At 45.0% G+C, this 20,360-nt stretch overlaps 1 protein-coding gene across 5 annotated transcripts; it reads left to right on the top strand.

The window, feature by feature from the left end:
• Positions 1-520: 520 nt before the first annotated feature.
• HFE2 (hemochromatosis type 2 (juvenile)) lies at positions 521-4,579 on the top strand. 5 transcript variants are annotated; one of them, XM_021716524.1, is made up of 4 exons: positions 598-864; positions 2,116-2,302; positions 2,703-3,259; positions 3,742-4,579. In XM_021716524.1, the coding sequence occupies exons 2-4, from the start codon at positions 2,206-2,208 to the stop codon at positions 4,363-4,365; spliced, it is 1,278 nt and encodes a 425-aa protein (XP_021572199.1). In that variant the 5' UTR covers positions 598-864; positions 2,116-2,205; the 3' UTR covers positions 4,366-4,579. The 5 variants fall into 5 exon arrangements, with proteins under 5 accessions (XP_008064234.1, XP_021572199.1, XP_021572201.1 ...); XM_021716526.1 differs by having other exon boundaries at positions 705-864; positions 2,703-2,739; XM_008066043.2 differs by lacking the exon at positions 2,116-2,302 and having other exon boundaries at positions 521-864.
• Positions 4,580-20,360: the final 15,781 nt, after the last annotated feature.

Here is a 20,360-nt window from a genome sequence, read left to right as displayed (position 1 = left end):
GCCTTCTCCCCTAGCAACTCAGGCATTTTTATTTTTTGTGTGTTGATGCGGGGGAGAGAGGAGGAACTGCGGTACAGATTAAGGTAATGAAAATGGAGGCGGTAGGGGGACAGACAGCTGCAAGGATCTGAGCTGGATAGACTGAACAAACTCTGATCCTAAATAAGTTACAGCTCAGATTTCTTCTCTGGACAGCTGGTTTTTTTAGTCCTTCTGAAATACTCTGCAAAGATGGGGGAGGGGCTGTGAACTACCTCTGCGATGGATCTTATTTAAAGTCAGCTGCCTCCCATATACTTTTGTGCAAATTAAGTGTAATTATTTAGCATAGCAGGGATGAAGCTAGTAAATGAAAGGTATCCAACTGCCCACTATAACTGTTAAGATCAAGAGCTCATTATTGAGAATGCTGGAGGACTGCCTGGAGTAGGCAGCGACTGCAGTCATACAAGTTGGAATAGGATATCTTACTTGTCTGTCATATTTCTTTCCCCCTCCCCCACGTGGCACCCAATACTCCATATTCTTTCTGATCTTCCTACCCTCCACACTCCCCCCACTCCCACACCCTACCCCCACCAACGTTCCTGGAATTTTGGACTTAGCTATTTTTAAAACCGTCAACTCAGTAGCCACCTCCCTCCCCCGCTCAGCTGTCCAGTACTCCGGCCAGCCATATACTCTCCCTTCCCCCCACACCAAACCTTCTCTGGCTCCCTGACCTGAGTGAGACTGCAGCCGGCCTGGGGACCTGGGGGAGACATGGAGAAAGAGACAGGGGACCCCTGGCTGGAGCTGACCAACAGAGTAGGCAACCATGGCTGGAGAACTGGATATCAGAATAATGTTTGACCTCTGGAAACAGTAAGTCAAAATGAAATTGCAGTTCCTTTAATAAGCGTTCAGATTGAAGCTAGACTTTTATACAATTACAGACACCTTCTTGGATGTCTCTAATCCCAAAACTGGGCACCCTACCAAAGTGGACCCATCTCCATTTCTCCTTCTTTCTCTTTTCTTTCTGGCCTCTGACCTCTAGCCATTTGAAGTTTAATCCTCTGTCTCTCCTCTGGCAGTCCCAGTTCCCTCTTTACCCTGTTACCTCCAGACTTCTGATAAAGTTTTGGAGAAGGTTCTCACACCCTCTGATCTGTAGTTTTCTCACTAAGGCCAAATTTGACTCAGACAGATTAGTCACTGACACCCTTTTATCCTATCCCTACTTAGTAATGCCCTTCACATTGGGATTCCAAGAGTCAGGGCTGCCCCTTGTTATAAATGATTTATCCCTACAACTCGAATCCCTCCATTCTATTCTCTCTCCTGCATGAGGATCATATCCTCACCCCAAGAGAGAGGAGTTCACATAGGAGGTAGTTAGCCCCTCCTCAACCCCTGCCCTCATCAAAAGACAGAACTTCACATTTTGAAAAGGGGAGATTAATGGAAAGAGTGGCTCTTCAGCTAGGTTTGGAAAAATACAAGACTGTTGCCTTGGAAAAAACAAATATTGATTCGTATGTTTGATTTGCAACCCATTATTCCAAGAGAGAAGGGAATTAAAACTGCAGTTCCCTAGAGCTAATGAAAAAGATTGGTTCCCTTTTCACTTGAACACTGATGTCCTGGAGGGGATGGGTATGCCACTTTACTCCTTCCTGTGTTCTTCTGACATAAAGAAGTAAAAGAAATTAATGACTCCTGGAGGACATCTCCTCCTGATGGGGAAGGACAAATAAGAAGAATGTTTCAGAAGTATTTCCAACTCCTAATTCTATTGGGGAACCCATATGACTCCTATCTGATCTATCCCCATGATTCCTCCATTTTTGACATATCTGCTGTTTGGTAGCTCAAGATGGGGCAATACAGTGGACTCTGCCCCAGGAGTTCACTCAGCCTTCCCTCCACCCCCACCTAGGGGTGTTGCACAAGGGCCTGGAAAGTGGCCACAGGAGCAGGGCACAGAGGCTTAACAGGCACACTTATAGTTTGGGGAGCCCCAAACTCCAGTCCGCTCATCCTTTTCTTGATTTACTCAGATTTTCTTCACATCATCCTGACCAGTCTTCAACTCTTCTCTCTCCCCATGCCCAGCCAAATTTCTTTTTTCAGTCATTTACAGGACGTCCAGTCAAAATTCACTAGGTAGGAGGGTCATCAGCTGGGAAGAACCGGCGCCTGGGGGGACCTGGCTGGATAGGTATGGGGGAGCCAGGCCAGTCCCCTAGTCCTGGGTCCCCCCATGGCAGTCCCCCAACTCTAAGCACTCTCACTCTCCTGCTGCTCCTCTGTGGACATGGTAAGGAAGGGCCAGGGAAGGGCTTGGGGAAATCTAGAGGGTAGGCTGTAGGGGTGGGCAAGCGAGTGTATGGGAATGAGGAGAGATGGGTGCCGAGGAGTTCCTTTCACTCGCCCTACTCTCAAATAGGTATATTTTATATCCCATTCAAGTTGGGGAAGAGCACGGGGAAGCCCTTGGTCAACAGGGATAAGGGATGTATCGGGTTTATGCCTTTTTTGCAAGACTGAGTTCAGAGAGGGCCGGGGCCTGGGGGCAGGGGGCTGGGGGATGCGGACTGGGGAAGGCCCTTAGTCGGGTTTTAGGAAGGCTAGAATGCCTTGATGAGATTTGGAACTGTTATGAGCATACTCCCACAGAGCTGGGGACCGTCTCACAATCCTCTCCCTTCCGTCTTCAGCTCATTCTCAATGCAAGATCCTCCGCTGCAATGCTGAGTATGTATCGTCTACTCTGAGCCTTAGAGGTGGGGGTTCATCGGGGGCGCTCCGAGGAGGAGTCAGCGGCCGGGGTGGAGGGGTGGGCTCTGGCGGCCTCTGTCGAGCCCTCCGCTCCTATGCGCTCTGCACTCGGCGCACCGCCCGCACCTGCCGCGGGGACCTCGCCTTCCATTCGGCGGTACACGGCATCGAAGACCTGATGATTCAGCACAACTGCTCCCGCCAGGGCCCTACTGCCCCTCCCCCGCCCCGGGGCCCCGCCCTTCCAGGAGCAGGCCCCGGCCTTCCAGCCCCGGACCCTTGTGACTACGAAGGCCGGTTTTCCCGGCTGCACGGTCGTCCCCCGGGCTTCCTGCACTGCGCCTCCTTCGGGGACCCCCACGTGCGCAGCTTCCACCACCACTTCCACACGTGCCGTGTCCAAGGTGCTTGGCCCCTGCTGGATAACGACTTTCTCTTTGTCCAGGCCACCAGCTCCCCCGTGGCATCCGGGGCCAACGCTACCACCACCCGGAAGGTCAGGGACTCAATTTTCCTCCCGCCCCACCTCAAGATTCTCCCACTTCCCTCCATCCCCACTGTTCAACGGCAATGCTCCCTTTTCCCTTTCTTCCTTAACCACTCATCTGGAATCACTCCCTCCTACCAATCACTTTCCCTCAACGGGAATTTCACTCATGTGCAGAAAACACTGAAAAGCAGGGAGAGCCTCTATCGAGGCCTCCACTCCTATGGGCTCCGCACTCAGGGAGAGTAGACCTGGGGAGTTTCAGAAGGGAAACTTTTATCTCTCCTTGGAAGTTGCTGAGATTGAGTAAAGAGAGGGGTTAAGTAGGGATGAGGCAATATTGGCACATAAAAGGGAGGGGAGATGGAGGACTGGGGGTCATAAGAAACCTGACATCTGGCTTAAATCAGATCCCTGACTGTGTATGAGATCTGATTGGGGGGAGGATACACTGAGTCCAAAATGAACTCTTTTCCCTCTTGCCCTCACAGCTCACCATCATATTTAAGAACATGCAAGAATGCATTGACCAGAAGGTCTACCAGGCTGAGGTGGACAATCTTCCGGCAGCCTTTGAAGATGGTTCTATCAATGGAGGTGACCGACCTGGGGGGTCCAGTCTGTCCATTCAAACTGCTAACCCTGGGAGCCATGTGGAGATCCGAGCTGCCTATATTGGCACAACTATAATCATCCGGCAGACAGCTGGGCAGCTCTCCTTCTCCATCAAGGTAGCAGAGGATGTGGCCAGGGCCTTCTCCGCTGAGCAGGACCTACAGCTCTGTGTTGGGGGGTGCCCTCCAAGTCAGCGACTTTCTCGATCAGAGCGCAGTCGTCGGGGAGCTATAACCATTGATACTGCCAGACAACTGTGCAAAGAAGGGCTTCCAGTGGAAGATGCTTACTTCCATTCCTGTGTCTTTGATGTTTTAACCTCTGGTGATCCCAACTTTACTGTGGCAGCTCAGGCAGCTCTAGAGGATGCTCGAGCCTTCCTGCCAGATTTAGAGAAGCTGCATCTCTTTCCCTCAGATGCTGGAGTTCGTCTCTCTCCAGCAACCCTCCTAGCCCCACTGCTTTCTGGGCTCTTGGTTCTGTGGCTTTGCATTCAGTAAGTAGGCCATGACTACAGTAAGTAGGCAATCCCATGACTGGTTTGGAAATGATTTGAGGATAGAGATTAGCATGGAAGAACATTTTTAAAATCACTAAAGCAAACAGTGGGGACTAGGAGACACATGAAACAATGACATTTATCCGAAGTCAGATAAAGTTGCAGTCCAGGGTTGAAATGATCACAGAATAAGAATTTTGGGCAAGGTTTCTGCACTCCAGACCTCTGTGGGGTCTTCTCAACAACTTTTCCAGTCCCATTTTTAGTAAACAAGTTATTCCAATCCATTTACTGCAGAAATCACCCCTACAAACTTAGAGGTTATAGGTGGTCCTAATGATCAGAAAAGAATTGAAGGGTTGAAGTTTTTCAGAAGCCTATAAGAAACTCAAAAGAGGAGGAAATAATTAGGGAAATAAGTCTATTTGCTGAATATATGTGGATAAGGTATGTTCTGCTTTCTTGGTTCGGAAACAAAGTGGGTGTTGTCTGGATCTTAGGTGAAGGGAGTCTCTGCTTTTGGAGAATGGCACAGATAGAACAGAAGCTATCATCCCCTCTAGCCAATCTGTTATTAAAGCTATTAATTCTTCACACCATTCTCTGTTGCCTGTGTTGAATCTCTTTACAGATGCTTGAAATGAACACAATGTGTTCACTCCACTGAAAGAGGGCTCAGAAGTATCAGATACTTTTTCTGTCTTCAGAGAATTTACATACCATTGGAGAGACAAAACCAATTCTCATGAAAGAATGACTTGTGTGTAATTATTCATTAAATTCTATGGTACTGCGAATTCATATGGGAAGATGGTAGAGGAGAACTAAAGTAGTAAGAGTTATAAAAGATAATAGAGAAGATGTGATCTGAAGTGAGCTTTGAAGACTTGGTAGGATTTGCATTAAGGACCTTCTAGGTAACAAAAACCATCTGGAGCTATACATAGATTCATGATTAAATGAGGAAACTAGCAAAACTCAAATGCCGTAGACAAAGAGTAATGGGACAGGGATGTTAGATGAGCAGAGGTCAGATTATAAAGCACTTTGAAAGTGGGGTCAAAGAGTTTAAACTTGATTAATAGCTAAAATTTAATGGAGCTTAAAATCTGCCAGACAATGTTCTAAACACTTTTGAAACATTGATTTGTTTAATTCTCACAACTCTCTAAGGAAGGCGTTTTTGTTGTTTTGTTTTTTTTAGTTGGAGTCTCACTCTGTTGCCCAGACTGGAATGCAGTGGCAAGATCACAGCTCACCACAGCCTTGACTTCCGGGGCTCAGGCGATACTTCTGCCTCAGCCTCCTGAGTAGCTGGAACTACAGGCATATACCATCACGTCCAACTTTTTTTTTTTGTAGAGTCAAGGCCACACTGTGTTACCTAGGCTGGTCTTGAATTACTGGGCTCAAATAATCCTCTCACCTCAACCTTCCAAAGTACTGGGATTACTGGCATGAGACACCATACCCAAACAGGAAGGTGGTATTCTTATCTCTATTTTTATATACGGAAACTAAGGTACAAAAAAATTAAGCAGCTTGCCTACAGTCACACAGCAAATAAATGACAGAGCCAGAAATCGAACCCAAGCAGTTTGGATCCAGAAACTTAATACTTAACCACTACTATATTGTTAAGGAAATAGAGAGTCATTAAAGATTTTGGTTGTGGACCCATGCAGGAAAAGGAAGCCAAGGCAGTGGATGTCACTACAAAAGCTACTGTCTTCTAATAGGGAATCGGAACAGGCGAGAAAGCACACAATTGAAGAAATCTGATTTGTAGAAAAAAAGATGGAGAAGAGAAGCTATTATAGTCGAGGGTGTTCTAAAGTAGCAGTGCTGTTCTGAACAAAAGTATGACAGAGGCAATTTTATATTTAGTGTCTTTCCCCCTGTTTCTGGTCTCAGTCCCCCCCTTTCAGTACTCCATCACCTAGAGCCTGCCCTAATGTACTCACTGTTATCTTCCCCTCTCCTGTCGGTCCCACCCACCTGACAATACTTCTCTGAACACATATTATAGTCAGGCCCTCTATATCCACTAGTTTTGCATCCACAGATTCAAACAACTGTATGTCAAAAATATTCAGAAAAAAAGTTTAAAATAACAGTAATACAAAATAATGCCAATACAAATGAGTATAACAACTATTTACATTACCTTTACATTGTATTAGGTATTATAAATAATGTAGAGATGATTTAAAGTATACAGGAGGATGTGTATAGGTTATATGAAAACACTATGCCATTTTATATAGAGGACTTTAGCATCTTCAGGTTTTGGTATTCTTGGGGTAAGGGTGGTCCTGGAACCAAGTCCCCTAAGATACCGAGGGAAGACTACTGTATATACTGGCCATTGCTTACCAGACAAGGTGTCCTATGTGGTCTGCCATTTCCAATTTATTCTGCAATTCTTCATTCCCTAATTCCTCCTCTCCACCTCCTCTAAAGACCACAGCCACTCTGCCACTCCCTCAAAGTACAGTCTCTATGATTTCTGAAATAACCTTTAGCTAATTTAGAAAATAGTCTGTTCTAATGGAAAAAAATGGGGAAGGTAGGAGACATATCTAGGGGTGTCCCTTCACTTACGGATAATAAGGGCATTTTAACTCAAAACATCTTTTTAAAGAACTACTCTTACCTGGGCTCGGTGGCTCAGCCTGTAATCCCCCGCCTTTGGGAGGCTGAGGTGAGTGAATTGCCTGAGCCCGAGGGTTCAAGACCCACCTGGGCAGGCGAGACCTCATCTCTACAATAAATCAAAAAATTAGCCGGGTGTGGTAGCACGCGCCTGTAGTTCCAGCTACTTGGAAGGCTAAGGCGAAAGGATCGCCGGAGCCCAGCAGGTGGAGGCTGCGGTGGCCGGGAGCGGCCACTGCACTCCAGTCTGGGCGACAGAGTGAGACTCCAACTCAAAAAAAAAAAAAGAACTGCTCCTGCCGGGTTCGGTGGCTCAGCCAGTAATCCTTGGGAGGCCGAGGTGAGTGAATTGCCTGAACCTGCGGATTCGAGACCTGCCTGGGCAACTTGGCAAGACCTCATCTCTACAATAAAATAAAAAATTAGCCAGGCATGGTAGTGCGTGCCTGTAGTTCCAGCTACTTGGAAGGCTGAGGTGGAAGGATCGCCAGAGCCCAGCAGGTCGAGGCTGCAGTGGCCGGGAGCAGCCACTGCACTCCAGTCTGAGTGACAGGTGAGACTCCAACTCAAAAAAAAAAAAAGAACTGCTCCTTGATTCTCTTAAATCGAAAGAGTAGGCTGGGCACAGTTGTTCAAGACTGTAATCCCAGCACTTTGGGAGGCCGAGGCGAGAGGATTGCCTGAGTCCAGAGGTTCGAGACCAGCCTGGGAAACTTGGTGAGACTTCATCTCTACAATAAATAAAAAAAAAAAATTCACTCTGTAGTTCCAATTACTTGGAAAGCTGAGGTGGAAAGATCACCTGAGCCCAGCAGGTTGAGGCTGCAGTGGCCATGAGAGTACCACTGCACTGCAGCCTGGGCAACAGAGTGAGACTCTAACTCAAAAAACAAAAAGAGAGAGAGAGTCCGGGCACGGTGGCTCACGCCTATAATCCCAGTCCTTTGGGAGGCCAAGGTTAGAGGACTGCCTAAGCTCACAGGTTTGAGACCAGCCTGGGCAACTCAGCAAGACCTCATCTCTACAATAAATTAAAAAATTAGCCAGGCGTGGGGGCACACTCCCATAGTTCCAGCTACTTGGAAGGCTGAGGTGGTAGGAGCACCTGAGCCCACCAGGTTGAGGTTGCGGTGGTCATGAGCGTGCCAGTGCACTCCAGTCTGGAAGACTGAGTGAGACTCCAACTAAAAAAAAAAAAGAAAATCGAAAGAGTAACTTTACCAGTCTGAGCAACACATCAAAAATTCATCTCTACAAAAAAATTAAAAAATTAGCTGGATATGATGGCTTTCACCTGTAATCCCAGCTACTTGGGAGGTTGAGGCTGGAGGATCACCTGAGCCCAGGAGGTTGAGCTGCAATGAGCCATGAGCATGCCACTGCACTCCAGCCTGGGTGACAGAGTGAGACCCTGATTCAAAAAAAATAAAAAAGTAGATTTAACCCTCAGGTGTGGGAATTTCTTTTTTTTTTTTTTTTGAGTTGGAGTCTCACTCTATCGCCCAGACTAGGGTGCATTGGCCGCTCCCGGCCACTGCAGCCTCGACCTACTGGGCTCCAGTGATCCATCCGCCTCAGCCTTCCAAGTAGCTGGAACTATAGGTGCGCGCTACCATGCCCGGCTAATTTTTGATTTATTGTGGAGATGAGGTCTCGCCAAATCGCCCAGGCAGGTCTCGAACCTGTGGGCTCAGGCAATTCACTTCACCTCAGCCTCCCAAAGGCATGGGATTACAGGCTGAGCCACCGAGCCCGGCTAGGTGTGGGAATTTCAAGTCAATTAAAAAAGAATTCCACAGCCAACTGGTGAATAAAATTATTTTACAGGTACCTGTCATGTAACACTCTTCCTTTACCCAGAACTTGGGTTAGCCTTATTACCAACAGTATTTAAAAATAGGTAGCTCAAAATAAGCACATGAAAAGATGCTCAACCTCATTAGTCATTAGGAAAATGCATATAAAGCTGAAACACAACAAGAAAATACTACACACCCACTAGAATAGTTAAAATTTAAATGACTGATAATACCACTGTTGGCAAGATGTGGAGTGCTCGTACACTGCCAGTGGGAATGCAAAATGGTACAACCACTTTGTAAAAAGATTTGGCAGTTCCTTAAAAGGTAAGTATGGGCTGAGGTGAGAGGATTGCCTGAGCCCACGGATCTGAGATCAGCCTGGGTAACTTGGCAAGACCTTATCTCTACAATAAATCAAAAACTTAGCCATGCATGGTAGTGCATGCCTGTAGTTCTGACTACTTGGAAGGCTGAGACAGAAGAATCACCTGAGCCCAGCAGGTCGATGATGGGGTGGCTGTGAGCATGCCACTGCACCCCAGCCTGGGTGATGGAGTGAGACTCCAACTCAAAAAAAAAAAAAAAAGGTAAGCATGTATGTGTATTTACCATAAAATTTTACAATCTAGACATTCCTAAGTATTGACCCAGGAGAAATGATAACATATGTCTGCACAAAACATTGTACAAAGTTACTCAAAACAATTGTATCTGCAATAACAAAACTGAAAACAACCTAATGTCCATTAACAAGTGAATAGATACACCAATTGTGGTAAATCTATAGAATAGAATACTACTCAGCAAGAAAATGAAATAAACTCCTGGGGTGGGGAGACACAACATCAACAAGGGTACCTGACCTCAAACCAGGCAAAGAGGAACCAAAGCGAGGCCCAAACTTTATCTGTATGATGACCACTTGTATACCTAATCCTGGATTGTATCCCACATCTTTAAAATAAAAAAATGTAGCCGGGTTCGGTGGCTCATCCTATAATCCTGCACCTTTTGGGAGGCTGAGGTGAGTGGATTGCCTGAGCCCACGAGTTCGTGACCCGCCTGGGCAACTTGGCGAGACCTCATCTCTACAATAAATCAAAAATCAGCCGGGCGTGGTAGCGCGCACCTGTAGTTCCAGCAACTTGGAAGGCTGAGGCGGAAGGATCGCTGGAGCCCAGCAGGTCGAGGCTGCGGTCGCCGGGAGCGGTCACTGCACTCCAGTCTGGGCAACAGAGCGAGATTCCAACTCAAAAACAAACATACATACATACATACATACATACATACATACATACATGTAGCCAGGCGTGGTAGTGCGCGCCTGTGGTTATGGCTACTTGGAAGGCTGAGGCAGAAGGATCGCGGGAGCCCAGCAGGTCGAGGCTTCAGTGGCTGGGAGTGTGCCACTGCACTCCAGTCTGGGCGACAGAGTGAGACTTCAATTCAAAAATAAAATAAAATAAAATAAAGCCGGGTTCAGTGGCTCAGCCTGTAATCCCGTGCCTTGGGAGGCTGAGGTGAGTGGATTGCCTGAGCCCGCGGGTTCAAGACCCGCCTGGGCAACTTGGTGAGACCTCATCTCTACAATAAATCAAAAAATCAGCCGGGCGTGGTAGTGCGTGCCTATAATTTCGGCTACTTGGAAGGCTGAGGCGGAAGGATCGCCGGAGCGCAGCAGGTCGAGGCTGCGGTGGCCGGGAGCGGCCACTGCACTCCAGTCTGGACAACAGAGTGAGACTCCAACTCAAATAAATAAATAAATAATAAATACGACAGAGTGAGACTCTAATTAATTAATTAATTAAAAATTAAATTAAATTTTAAAATGAAATAATTTTTTTAAAAGAAATAAACTTCTGATATATAAAACAATATGAATGAATCTCAAAGTAATAATGCAAGTGAAAAAAACCAACTCTCCCCCAAAAAGAGTACATACCATTTGCTTCCATTTATATAAAATCATAGGCTGGGCATGGTGGCTTACCCATATAATCCCAGCACTTTGGGAGGCCAAAGCAGGAGGATCACTTGAGGCAGGAATTCAAGGCAAGCCTGGGCAACATAACAAGAGCCAATCTTTACAAAAATAAATAAAGAAATAATGTACATTAAAGTATAGAATATGTAAACTAATATATAGTGAGAGGGAGAGATCAATGGTTACTTGGGGATGGGAAGAGACAGGGAGGGATGGTTTACAAAGGGGCATGAAAAATTTTATGACATGTTCATTATCTTGATTGTGGCAGTGTTTTTGTGGGTACATATGTCAAAATCCATGAAATTATTCACTTTAAATATGTGCAATTCATCATATATCAATTACACCTCAATCAAGCTGTAAATTTTGGTAGCCCACCTTTCCCTCTTCCTTTAATGGATCACACAAAAGACTTAGAATGACCATCGCATGAAAAGGAAGATTAGAAGAGAGTTTCCTTCTAGAAAACACAGAAGACAGACGGGCTCAGTGGCTCAGCCTGTAATCCTGTGCTTTTGGGAGGCTGAGGTGAGTGGATTGCCTGAGTCTGTGGGTTCGAGACCCGCCTGGGCAACTTGGCGAGACCCCCCCCATCTCTACAATAAATCAAAAATCAGCTGGGCGTGGTAGTGCGTGCCTGTAATTCCGGCTACTCAGAAGGCTGAGGCTGAAGGATCCCTGGAGCCCCGCAGGTCGAGGCTGCGGTGGCCGGGAGTGGCCACTGCACTCCAGTCTGGGTGACTGAGTGAGACTCCAACTCAAAAAAAAAACAAAACACAGAAGAGGATGACAGAGCAAGGAAAAGAGAATATTTAATGATTTTATATTCTCTCCTCTACTCCTATCACAAGGATCACATTCCGCCCTCCATAATGTCTTTCTCAAACTCAGAGATCACAGAAAGGAGATTTTCCATTTAGGAACACCAACCCCATGGCTCATAAATCTGGCTTTACACTTCACCAACAGTCAGCAGGTGGTGCTGGTGACTAAAAAGTTATTTGGTGGGAAATGGGGAAAGTTTTCAGGAAAAGGAAAAATACTTTCTAAGACTATCTGATACGTTGACGATTTGAGAGAAAATACTAATAGGCATTTGACAGAATTGGCATTTCAGAAACAAACTGAAGATAGGTGCATAGTAAACTAAAATTTTTTAATTGATTATAACTTCACAATCAGCATAGTTATTTAAGAAATGAAACAATCAAAATACACTACTTGGTTCCTCAATGAATATTATTTACACATAACATAAACCCTGACTATTGATTTAGCCAAAACTGTGATATAACTCTATTGGGAGGATGAGGTAAGGGGAGAGGGAAGGTGAGGATACAACAAGATGTAAAATTTCAGGCTGGGTGCCATGGCTCATGCCTATAATCCCAGCACTTTGGGAGGCCAAGGTGAGAGGATTGCCTGAACCCATGGGTTTGAGACCAGCCCAGCAACTTGGCAAGACTTAGTCTTTACAATACATCAAAAAATTAGCCAGGCATGGTGGCATGTGCCTGCAGTTCCAGCTACTTGGAAGGCTGAGGTGGAAGGATCACCTGAGCCCAACAGGTCAAGGCTGCAGTGACCACTGTACTCCACCTTGGGCGCAGAGACGCCCCCCAAAAAGAATTAAAATTTCAATTACCACAATGAGAAAAGAGTAGATATGCCTAATATATCTAAATAAATAAAAGAACAAGTATATCACTTAGAAATATGAAGTAAATACCAAATGAAAAAGCTGAAAGAACTGGAAGAGTTTCTCAGTAGACAGACTTTAGGACTGCTGTTTTTTTGTATATGACATCATATGATGTTTAACTACATTACGTTATTCTGATTAAAAGGTGGGGCACTGAGCCGGGCTCGGTGGCTCAGCCTGTAATCCCGCACTTTGGGAGGCTGAGGTGAGTGGATTGCCTGAGCCTGTGGGTTCAAGACCCGCCTGGGCCACTTGGCAAGACCTCATCTCTACAATAAATCAAAAAAATTAGCTGGGTGTGATAGCTCACACCTGTAGTTCCAGCTACTTGGAAGACTGAGGTGGAAGGATCACCGGAGCCCAGCAGGTCGAGGCTGCAGTGGCCGGAAGCAGCTACTGCATTCCAGTCTGGGTGACAGAGTGAGACTCCAACGCAAAAAAAAAAAAAAGTGTGGGTGGGGCATCTCCACCTTTTGGTCTAAGCTTTTTCCCTTTAACTTCTTAATTTGTGACCACCTCAACCACTTCTCAAATCAACCTCTTACCTCCTTCTCCACTCTATCCCACCCCATATTCTTCATGGCAAGTTCCTTCCCACATTTCTTCTCAAGGAAACAGAAATAATATCCATGGTCCAGTAATTGTGGTTCTCAAAATCAGTGACAGGAAACTGTGTCAGCTCTAAGGAAGGGAAAGAAAGCAGAACATTAGAAAATAAAAGGCCTTCTTTGATCTTTCTGTCGACTCCCAAACCAGTTATTCATCATCTTCCCAACAATTAATAGGAAGAAATAGGTTACATATGTTTCCTGAGATAAAACTTGTGTGAATGGAGAGTGGACTCTAAAAAAGTGAAAAAGAAATTGGGAAGGATAACTACATTCTACCTCCAATACAGAGCTACTTTAAATCATTCTCTGCTATTGGTTCAAAGAACCAATAATTTTAATATCAAGGATTTCACATAGTCAGTCTTTGATACAGCACTTCTACTCCCACCTTTGAGAAACTATTTGTCATATATTCCGAAAACTAGGTTAATAAGCCACTTCGGGGACAGACTCAGTGGCTCAGCCTGTAATCCCAACACTTTGGGAGGCCGAGATGACTGGATTGCCTGAGCCCACAGGTTCGAGACCCACCTGGGCAACTTGGCGAGACCTCATCTCTACAATAAATTAAAAAAACTAGCCAGGTGTGGTAGTGCGCGCCTGTAGTTCCAGCTACTTGGAAGGCTGAGGCGGAAGGATCGCAGGAGCCCAGCGGGTCGAGGCTGCGGTGGCTGGGAGTGGCCACTGCACTCCAGTCTGGGTGGCAGAATGAGACTTCAACTCAAAAAAAAAAAAAAAAAAAGTCTCTTCATCATGCTTTCCCACCTCACCTCATCCCAGCCAAAAACTGAAAGGCTGCTTGCTAAAACTGTAGTATCTGAATGAGAAAATGTTTTGCAGTAGTTTTATTTTCTCTTTATGGGAAAATGCAGTGCCCTGCATCTACCACAACCGAGCCTATAGCCTGGGAGTAATACCATCAGGTTTGGAGAAGAAACCAAAATCAGAAGGATGAGCAATGGACTGGGGATGGGCTATGTATGCTACACGTTAGCTGATCAGGATAAAATAACTCTATGGATTGATTTTGACCCTTCTTTAGAATTGTTAAAGCACCTAACCTATGCCAGGTCATAAAACATGGTTCCTACATTTGGTGAAGTTCAGTTTAGGAATAAGAAACAGACAGACAAACAGATCATTACAAGATAAATGATCAGCATTCATAGTACATAGAAGTATATACAACATGCTATAGAAATATGAAAAAGGTGACAATTAAACCTGTGTGTAGGCCAGTTTCGGTGGCTCAGCCTATAATTCCGCTCTTTGGGAGGCAGAGGTGAGTGTATTGCCTGGGCCCGCAAGTTCGAGCCCCACCTGGGCAACTTGGCGAGACCTCATCTCTACAATAAATAAAAAAATTAGCCAGGTGTGATAGTGCGCGCCTGTAGCTCCAGCTACTTGGAAAGCTGAGGCAGAAGGATCGCCAGAGCTCAGCAGGTCGAGGCTGCGGTGGCCAGGAGTGTGCCACTGCACTCCAGTCTGGGCGACAGAGTGAGACTCCAACTCAAAAAAAAAAAAACAACCTGTGTGTAGACCAGGTGTGGTGACTCATACTTACAATCCCAGTACTTTGGGAGGCTAAAGTGGGAGGACAGTTTGAGGTCAGGACTTCAAGACCAGCCTGGGCAACATAATGAGACCCTGTCTCTACAAAAAAACAAAAATTAAAAAATAAAAATTTTAAGTCTGTTTATACTTTGGGAGGCCAAAGCGAGAGGATTGCTTGAGCCCAGGAGTTCAAGACCAGCATGGGCACCATAGTGAGACCTCATCTCTACAAAAAAAAAAAAAAAAAAAGAAAAAAATTAGTCAGGCATGGTGGTGCGCACTTGTTTTCCCAGTTACTCAGAAGGTTGAGGCTGAAGGATCATCTGAGCCCAGGAGTTCAAAGTTGCAGTGAGTAATAATTGTGCCACTGCACTCTAGCCTAAGCAACAGAGTACCTCAAATAAATAAATAGAAATTTGTTTGTAGAAATCAAATAAGGCTTTACAAAGGAGATGACCTTTCTTTGCAGTGGCATGATCATGGCTCACCAGAGTCTTGACTTTCTGGGCTCAGGTGATCCTTCCACCTCAGCCTCCTGAGTAGCTATGACTATGGGCACATGCCACCACAGCTGGCTAATTTGGGGATTTTTTTGTAGAGACAAGGTCTCACCACGTTGCCTAGGCTAGTCTCAAATTACTGGGCTCAAGCAATCTTCCCTCTTTGGCCTCCCAAAATGCTGTGATTTTAGGCATGAGCCACTGTGCATAACTTTTTTTTAAGGATCAGAGACACAATAGGAGAAAGATCTTTGAACCATAAGTCAGGTAAATTTTGTCCTATTGGTGTGACTGTAGGCACATCACTCAAGCCCTTTGAATTGCAATATTCTGTTCAGCAAAATATCTGTCTGTCTACCTGATGAGAATCAAGTGTTTGTGCAATTGCTTTGTAATGCATGAATAGATATAGACAGTAAAATCTTATCAACAAAGAAAGTATTGTTAGTAGTCAGTCTGGATTAAAAAAAAACATTGTTTTAATACATAATTCCTTCATCTCAGTATGAACACTCCATTTTCTTCATCTGATCCTTTTTCTGGTGATGAATAATCATTGATACCCCAGGGAGTAGTGGTCTGGATCAAATTTCAGGTCTCAGGAAAGCTTTCGTTAGACATAATTCTTGGACTAAGAATTTTGACAGTATGTTAAACTACCCGCTGGGTGGCAGGGCTGAGCCAATTGGATTCCTGAATTGTGTAAGAAAGAATTTCTCAGAAAAGGGGAAGTTGGGTTCAGCACACAATGTTCATCTCCTTCATACTTATAAACATCAACACAGTCCAATTTTCTCCTCAAAGAAAAACAAGTCATCACCTCTCACCGCCTTACCCCCTTGCTTTCATATGTACTTGGGCCACAGGCTTTGAGGAGGGATTGGTTATATATATTACACTATTGCAGAGGTTAAGGTTTAAAGTCTAACACTGATAAGAAATAATTCAGCTGGGCGCGGTGGCTCACGCCTGCAATCCCAGCACTTTGGGAGGTGGAGGCGAGAGGATTGTCTGAGTTCAGGGGTTCGTTACCTTCCTGGACAACTTAGAGAGATCTCATCTCTACAATAAATCAAAAAAATTAGCAGGGCGTGGTGGCACATACCTGTAGTTCCAGCTACTTGGCTGAGGCGGAAGGATCACCCAGGTCAAGTTTGCAATGACCATGAGCATGCCACTGCACTCCAGCCTGGGCAACAGAGTGAGACTCTGACTCAAATAATAATATAATATCGAGACCCGCCTGGACAGCGAGACCTCATCTCTACAGTAAATCAAAAAATCAGCCGGGCGTGGTAGCGCGTGCCTGTAATTCCGGCTACTTGGAAGGCTGAGGCGGAAGGATCGCCGGAGCCCAGCAGGTCGAGGCTTCGGTGGCTGGGAGCGGCCACTGCACTCCAGTCTGGGCGACAGAGTGAGACTCCAACTCAAAAAATAATAATAATAATAATAACATAATAATAACAACAGTAGGTTCTGAATTAGTGGCATATTCTACTCCAGAGACATATCCCAATTTATCAATTCAATTTATATTTAATAATATATTTACTCTGTAAAATGCACTCTAATAGGTGCTCAGAAGAATACAAAGATAAAAAAGTACATAGTTTCTGTTCTCTCGAATTCATTATCTCAGAAAGAAAAGGCAATTTACATGTAAGTACTATATAAATATATTTACATGTAAGTACTATATAAAATATATTTACATGTAAGTATTATAAATATAAATAACATGCTATGGGGTATTCAAAATATCATGAAATCATATTTTGTTGTAAGGTAAAAGATGAGGGGATTAGGAATTAAGAAAGATTTAATAGAAGAAAAGTCACTTGACTATCTACAGAAGAGTTGGTAGGATTTCAAAAAGCAGAGATCGGAAGGACAGACAATCCAGGTACAGAGAAAAGCATAAACAGAGACACAAAGACAGAGACAGAGAAGGATATATTAGGGGAACACTGAGTACTGAGTTTTGGCTGAAGTATAGGGTACATATGAGTATATGAGGAAGTAGTGGGAAACTACACTGGAAAGTTTGGTTGAGGACATTTTGTGAATGGTTTAAATGCCAGGTTGAAGCATTGAAATGTGATTCAGTAAGCAATAGATTTTAGAGTTTCACAGGAACACACAGGAACTCAATTTTGTTAGATTAATCTAATATTGCTCTATAAGTTGTAGCAGGAAAATCAGTTAAAAGCTATTAAAGTGATCTAGGCAAAAGTAACAAGAACATGAACTCAAGAAGTGGCAGTGGAATAAGAAACAGGAGATAGATTTCTAGAAGCACTGAAAAGATGGTTCTACAGATTTTGACAGTTATTGGGTGCTGGGTATGTTAGAGAACAAGGAATTAAAGACAATTCCTGGACTTTGAAACTTAATGACTGGGCAAATGTATAGTGGTTTCATTAAAGAAACAAGGGGCAGCCCGCGCAGTGGCTCAAGCCTGTAATCCTAGCACTTTGGGAGGCTGAGGCAAGAGGATTGCCTGAGCCGGTGGGTTTGTGACTAGCCTGGGCAACACAGTGAGACCTCATCTCTATAGTAAATAATAAAAAAAAGTTAGCTGGGTGTGGTAGTGCATGCCTGCAGTTCCTGCTACTTGGAAGGCTGAGGCAGAAGGATTGCCAGAGCTCAGCAGGTTGACACTGGGATGGCCATGAGCCTACCACTGCACTCCAGCCTGGGTGATGGAGTGAGACATGAACTCAAAAAAAAAAGAAAGAAAGAAAGAAAAAGAAACAAGGAAGGCTGGATATGGTGGCATGGACCTTAATTCCAGCACTTTGGAAGCCTTAGGAGGGAGGATCGCATGATCACAGGAGTTTGAGGTTGCAATGACCTATGATCACACCACTGCACTCCAACCTTAATGACAGGGTGAGACCTTGTCTTAAAAAAAAAGTCTTTGAGCACTGGAGAAAGAATATAAATTAATCACTGGACAAACTGAATTTCAGATACCAGTTAGAACTTTGGAGCAGGCTAAAGGTATAGTACAGATTCTGAAGTCATTCACACAGAATAATGTACAGGGGGCAAACTGAAGATCAAAACTTAAAGTAAAAGACAGTGCCAAGGACAAGCCCTTGAGAAAAGCTTTCAAGTGGTATAAAAAGAATTCCCAGCAAAGGAGAAAGGGATAAACTCCAAATGTTAAGATGAGTATTTACGTTTTTAAAAGACAGAGGTTGGGCAACCCCTTCAGGTCCCCTCCCACTGTGGGAACTTTTCTGTTCTCTCAATAAATCCTGCTTTCTCGCTTTAAAAATAAATAAATAAAAATAAAAGATGGCAATTTTCAAATTATATAGAAGTCAAAGAAAATTAGGCCTAAAAACGATCACTCTGGTTTCTTGTGGAAACCTTGAAGAAAATCATTTCAGAGCCTGGTTCGGTGGCTCAGCCAGTAATCCCACACTTTGGGAGGCCGAGGTGAGTGGATTGCCTGAGCCCACGGGTTCGAGACCCGCCTAGTCAACTTGGCGAGACCTCATCTCTACAGTAAATCAAAAAATTATCAGAGCATGGTGGCTCAAGCCTGTGGTTCCAGCTACTTGGAAGGCTGAGGCGGAAGGATCGCAGGAGCCCAGCAGGTTGAGGCTGTCACCCAGACTGCACTCCAGTCTGGGTGACAGAATGAGACTTCAACTCAAAAAAAAAAAAAAAAATTCATTTCAAAAGGACCAGAAACTAAACTACAAACAGACAAGTTTAGTCAACAAGGAAAGCTGGTATAGGTTATTCTCTTAAGAAATTTGATCATACAGGGAAGTAAACAGAGTGATAGCATGAGAAGGGAAATAAGATTTTTTTTTACTATATATAAAGACAACTTTAAGAAATGTCTTTTTTTTTCTTTGAGTTGGAGTCTCACTCCTTCACCCAGGCTGGAGTGCAGTGCCACACACGTTCACAGCCACCCTGGCGTTGACCTGCTGGGCTCCGGCGATTCTTTGCCTCCGCCTTCAAGTAGCTGGAACTACAGGTGCACGCCATCACGTCTGGCTGTTTTTTGTTTGTTTGTTTGTTTTTGAGTTGGAGTCTCACTCTGTTGCCCGGACTGGAGTGCAGTGGCCGCTCCCGGCCACCGCAGCCTTGCCTACTGGGCTCCGGCGATCCTTCTGCCTCGCCTTCCTAGTAGCCGGAATTACAGGCATGTGCTACCACGCCCGACTGATTTTTTGATTTATTGTAGATATGAGGTCTCGCTGCCCAAGCGGGTCTCGAACCCGCAGGCTCAAGCAATCTACTCACCTCAGGCTCCCAAAGGCACGGGATTACAGGCTGAGCCACTGAGCCCGGCATGTTTTTTATCTTATTGCAGAGATGAGATCTCTCTCCAAGTTGCCCAGGCTGGTCTCAAACCCGCAGGCTCAGGCAATCCATTCACCTTGGCCTCCCAAAGTGCTGGGATTACAGGCTGAGTCACAGAGCCAAGCCAAGAAATGTCTTAAATGAGCCTGCAATCGCTTGAACAAGTTAATTCAACCTATCCCCATCTTGCCATGAAGTTGGGCATCACTGAGATCTTCATTCTTTCTTCAGCATGGTAGAAAAATGGATCTCAGTAAACATAAAATGTAGGCTTCCAGATAAGATAGTTTTCTTTTTTTTTTTCTCCTCCCTCTCTTTCCTTCCTTTTCTTTTTTTCTTTTTTAAAAAAATAAATTAATAGAAACAGGCCGGGCTCAGTGGCTCAGCCTGTAATCCGGCACTTTGGGAGGCCGAGGCGAGAGAACTGCCTGAGCCCGCGGGTTCGAGACCCACCTGGGCAACTTTGTGAGCCCTCATCTCTACAATAAATCAAAAACTAGCCGGGCGTGATAGTGTGAGCCTGTAGTTCTGGCTACTTGGAAGGCTGAGGCAAGAAGGATCACCGGAGTTCAGCAGGTCGAGAATGCAGTGGCTGGGAGCATGGCACTGCGCTCCAGTCTGGGCGACAGAGTGAGACTCCAACTCAAAAAAAAAAAAAAAAGAAAAGAAACCAGATCTCACTAAGATACCCAGGCTGGTCTCAAACTCCTTGGGCTCAAGCAATCCTCTTGCCTCGGCTTGCCAAAGTGTTGGGATTACAGACATGAGCCACTGTGTCCAGCCCAGATGAGATTTTTTTTTTTTTTTTTTTTTTTGAGTTGGAGTCTCACTCTGTCCCCCTGACTGGAGTGCAGTG

This window comes from Carlito syrichta, unplaced genomic scaffold (genome assembly GCF_000164805.1).
Source record: "Carlito syrichta isolate Samal-C Ts95f unplaced genomic scaffold, Tarsius_syrichta-2.0.1 Scaffold308835, whole genome shotgun sequence".
NCBI lineage: Eukaryota > Metazoa > Chordata > Mammalia > Primates > Tarsiidae > Carlito > Carlito syrichta.
The sequence above is the reverse complement of the archived record's forward strand: the minus strand, read 5'-3'. Positions and strand labels throughout refer to the sequence as shown.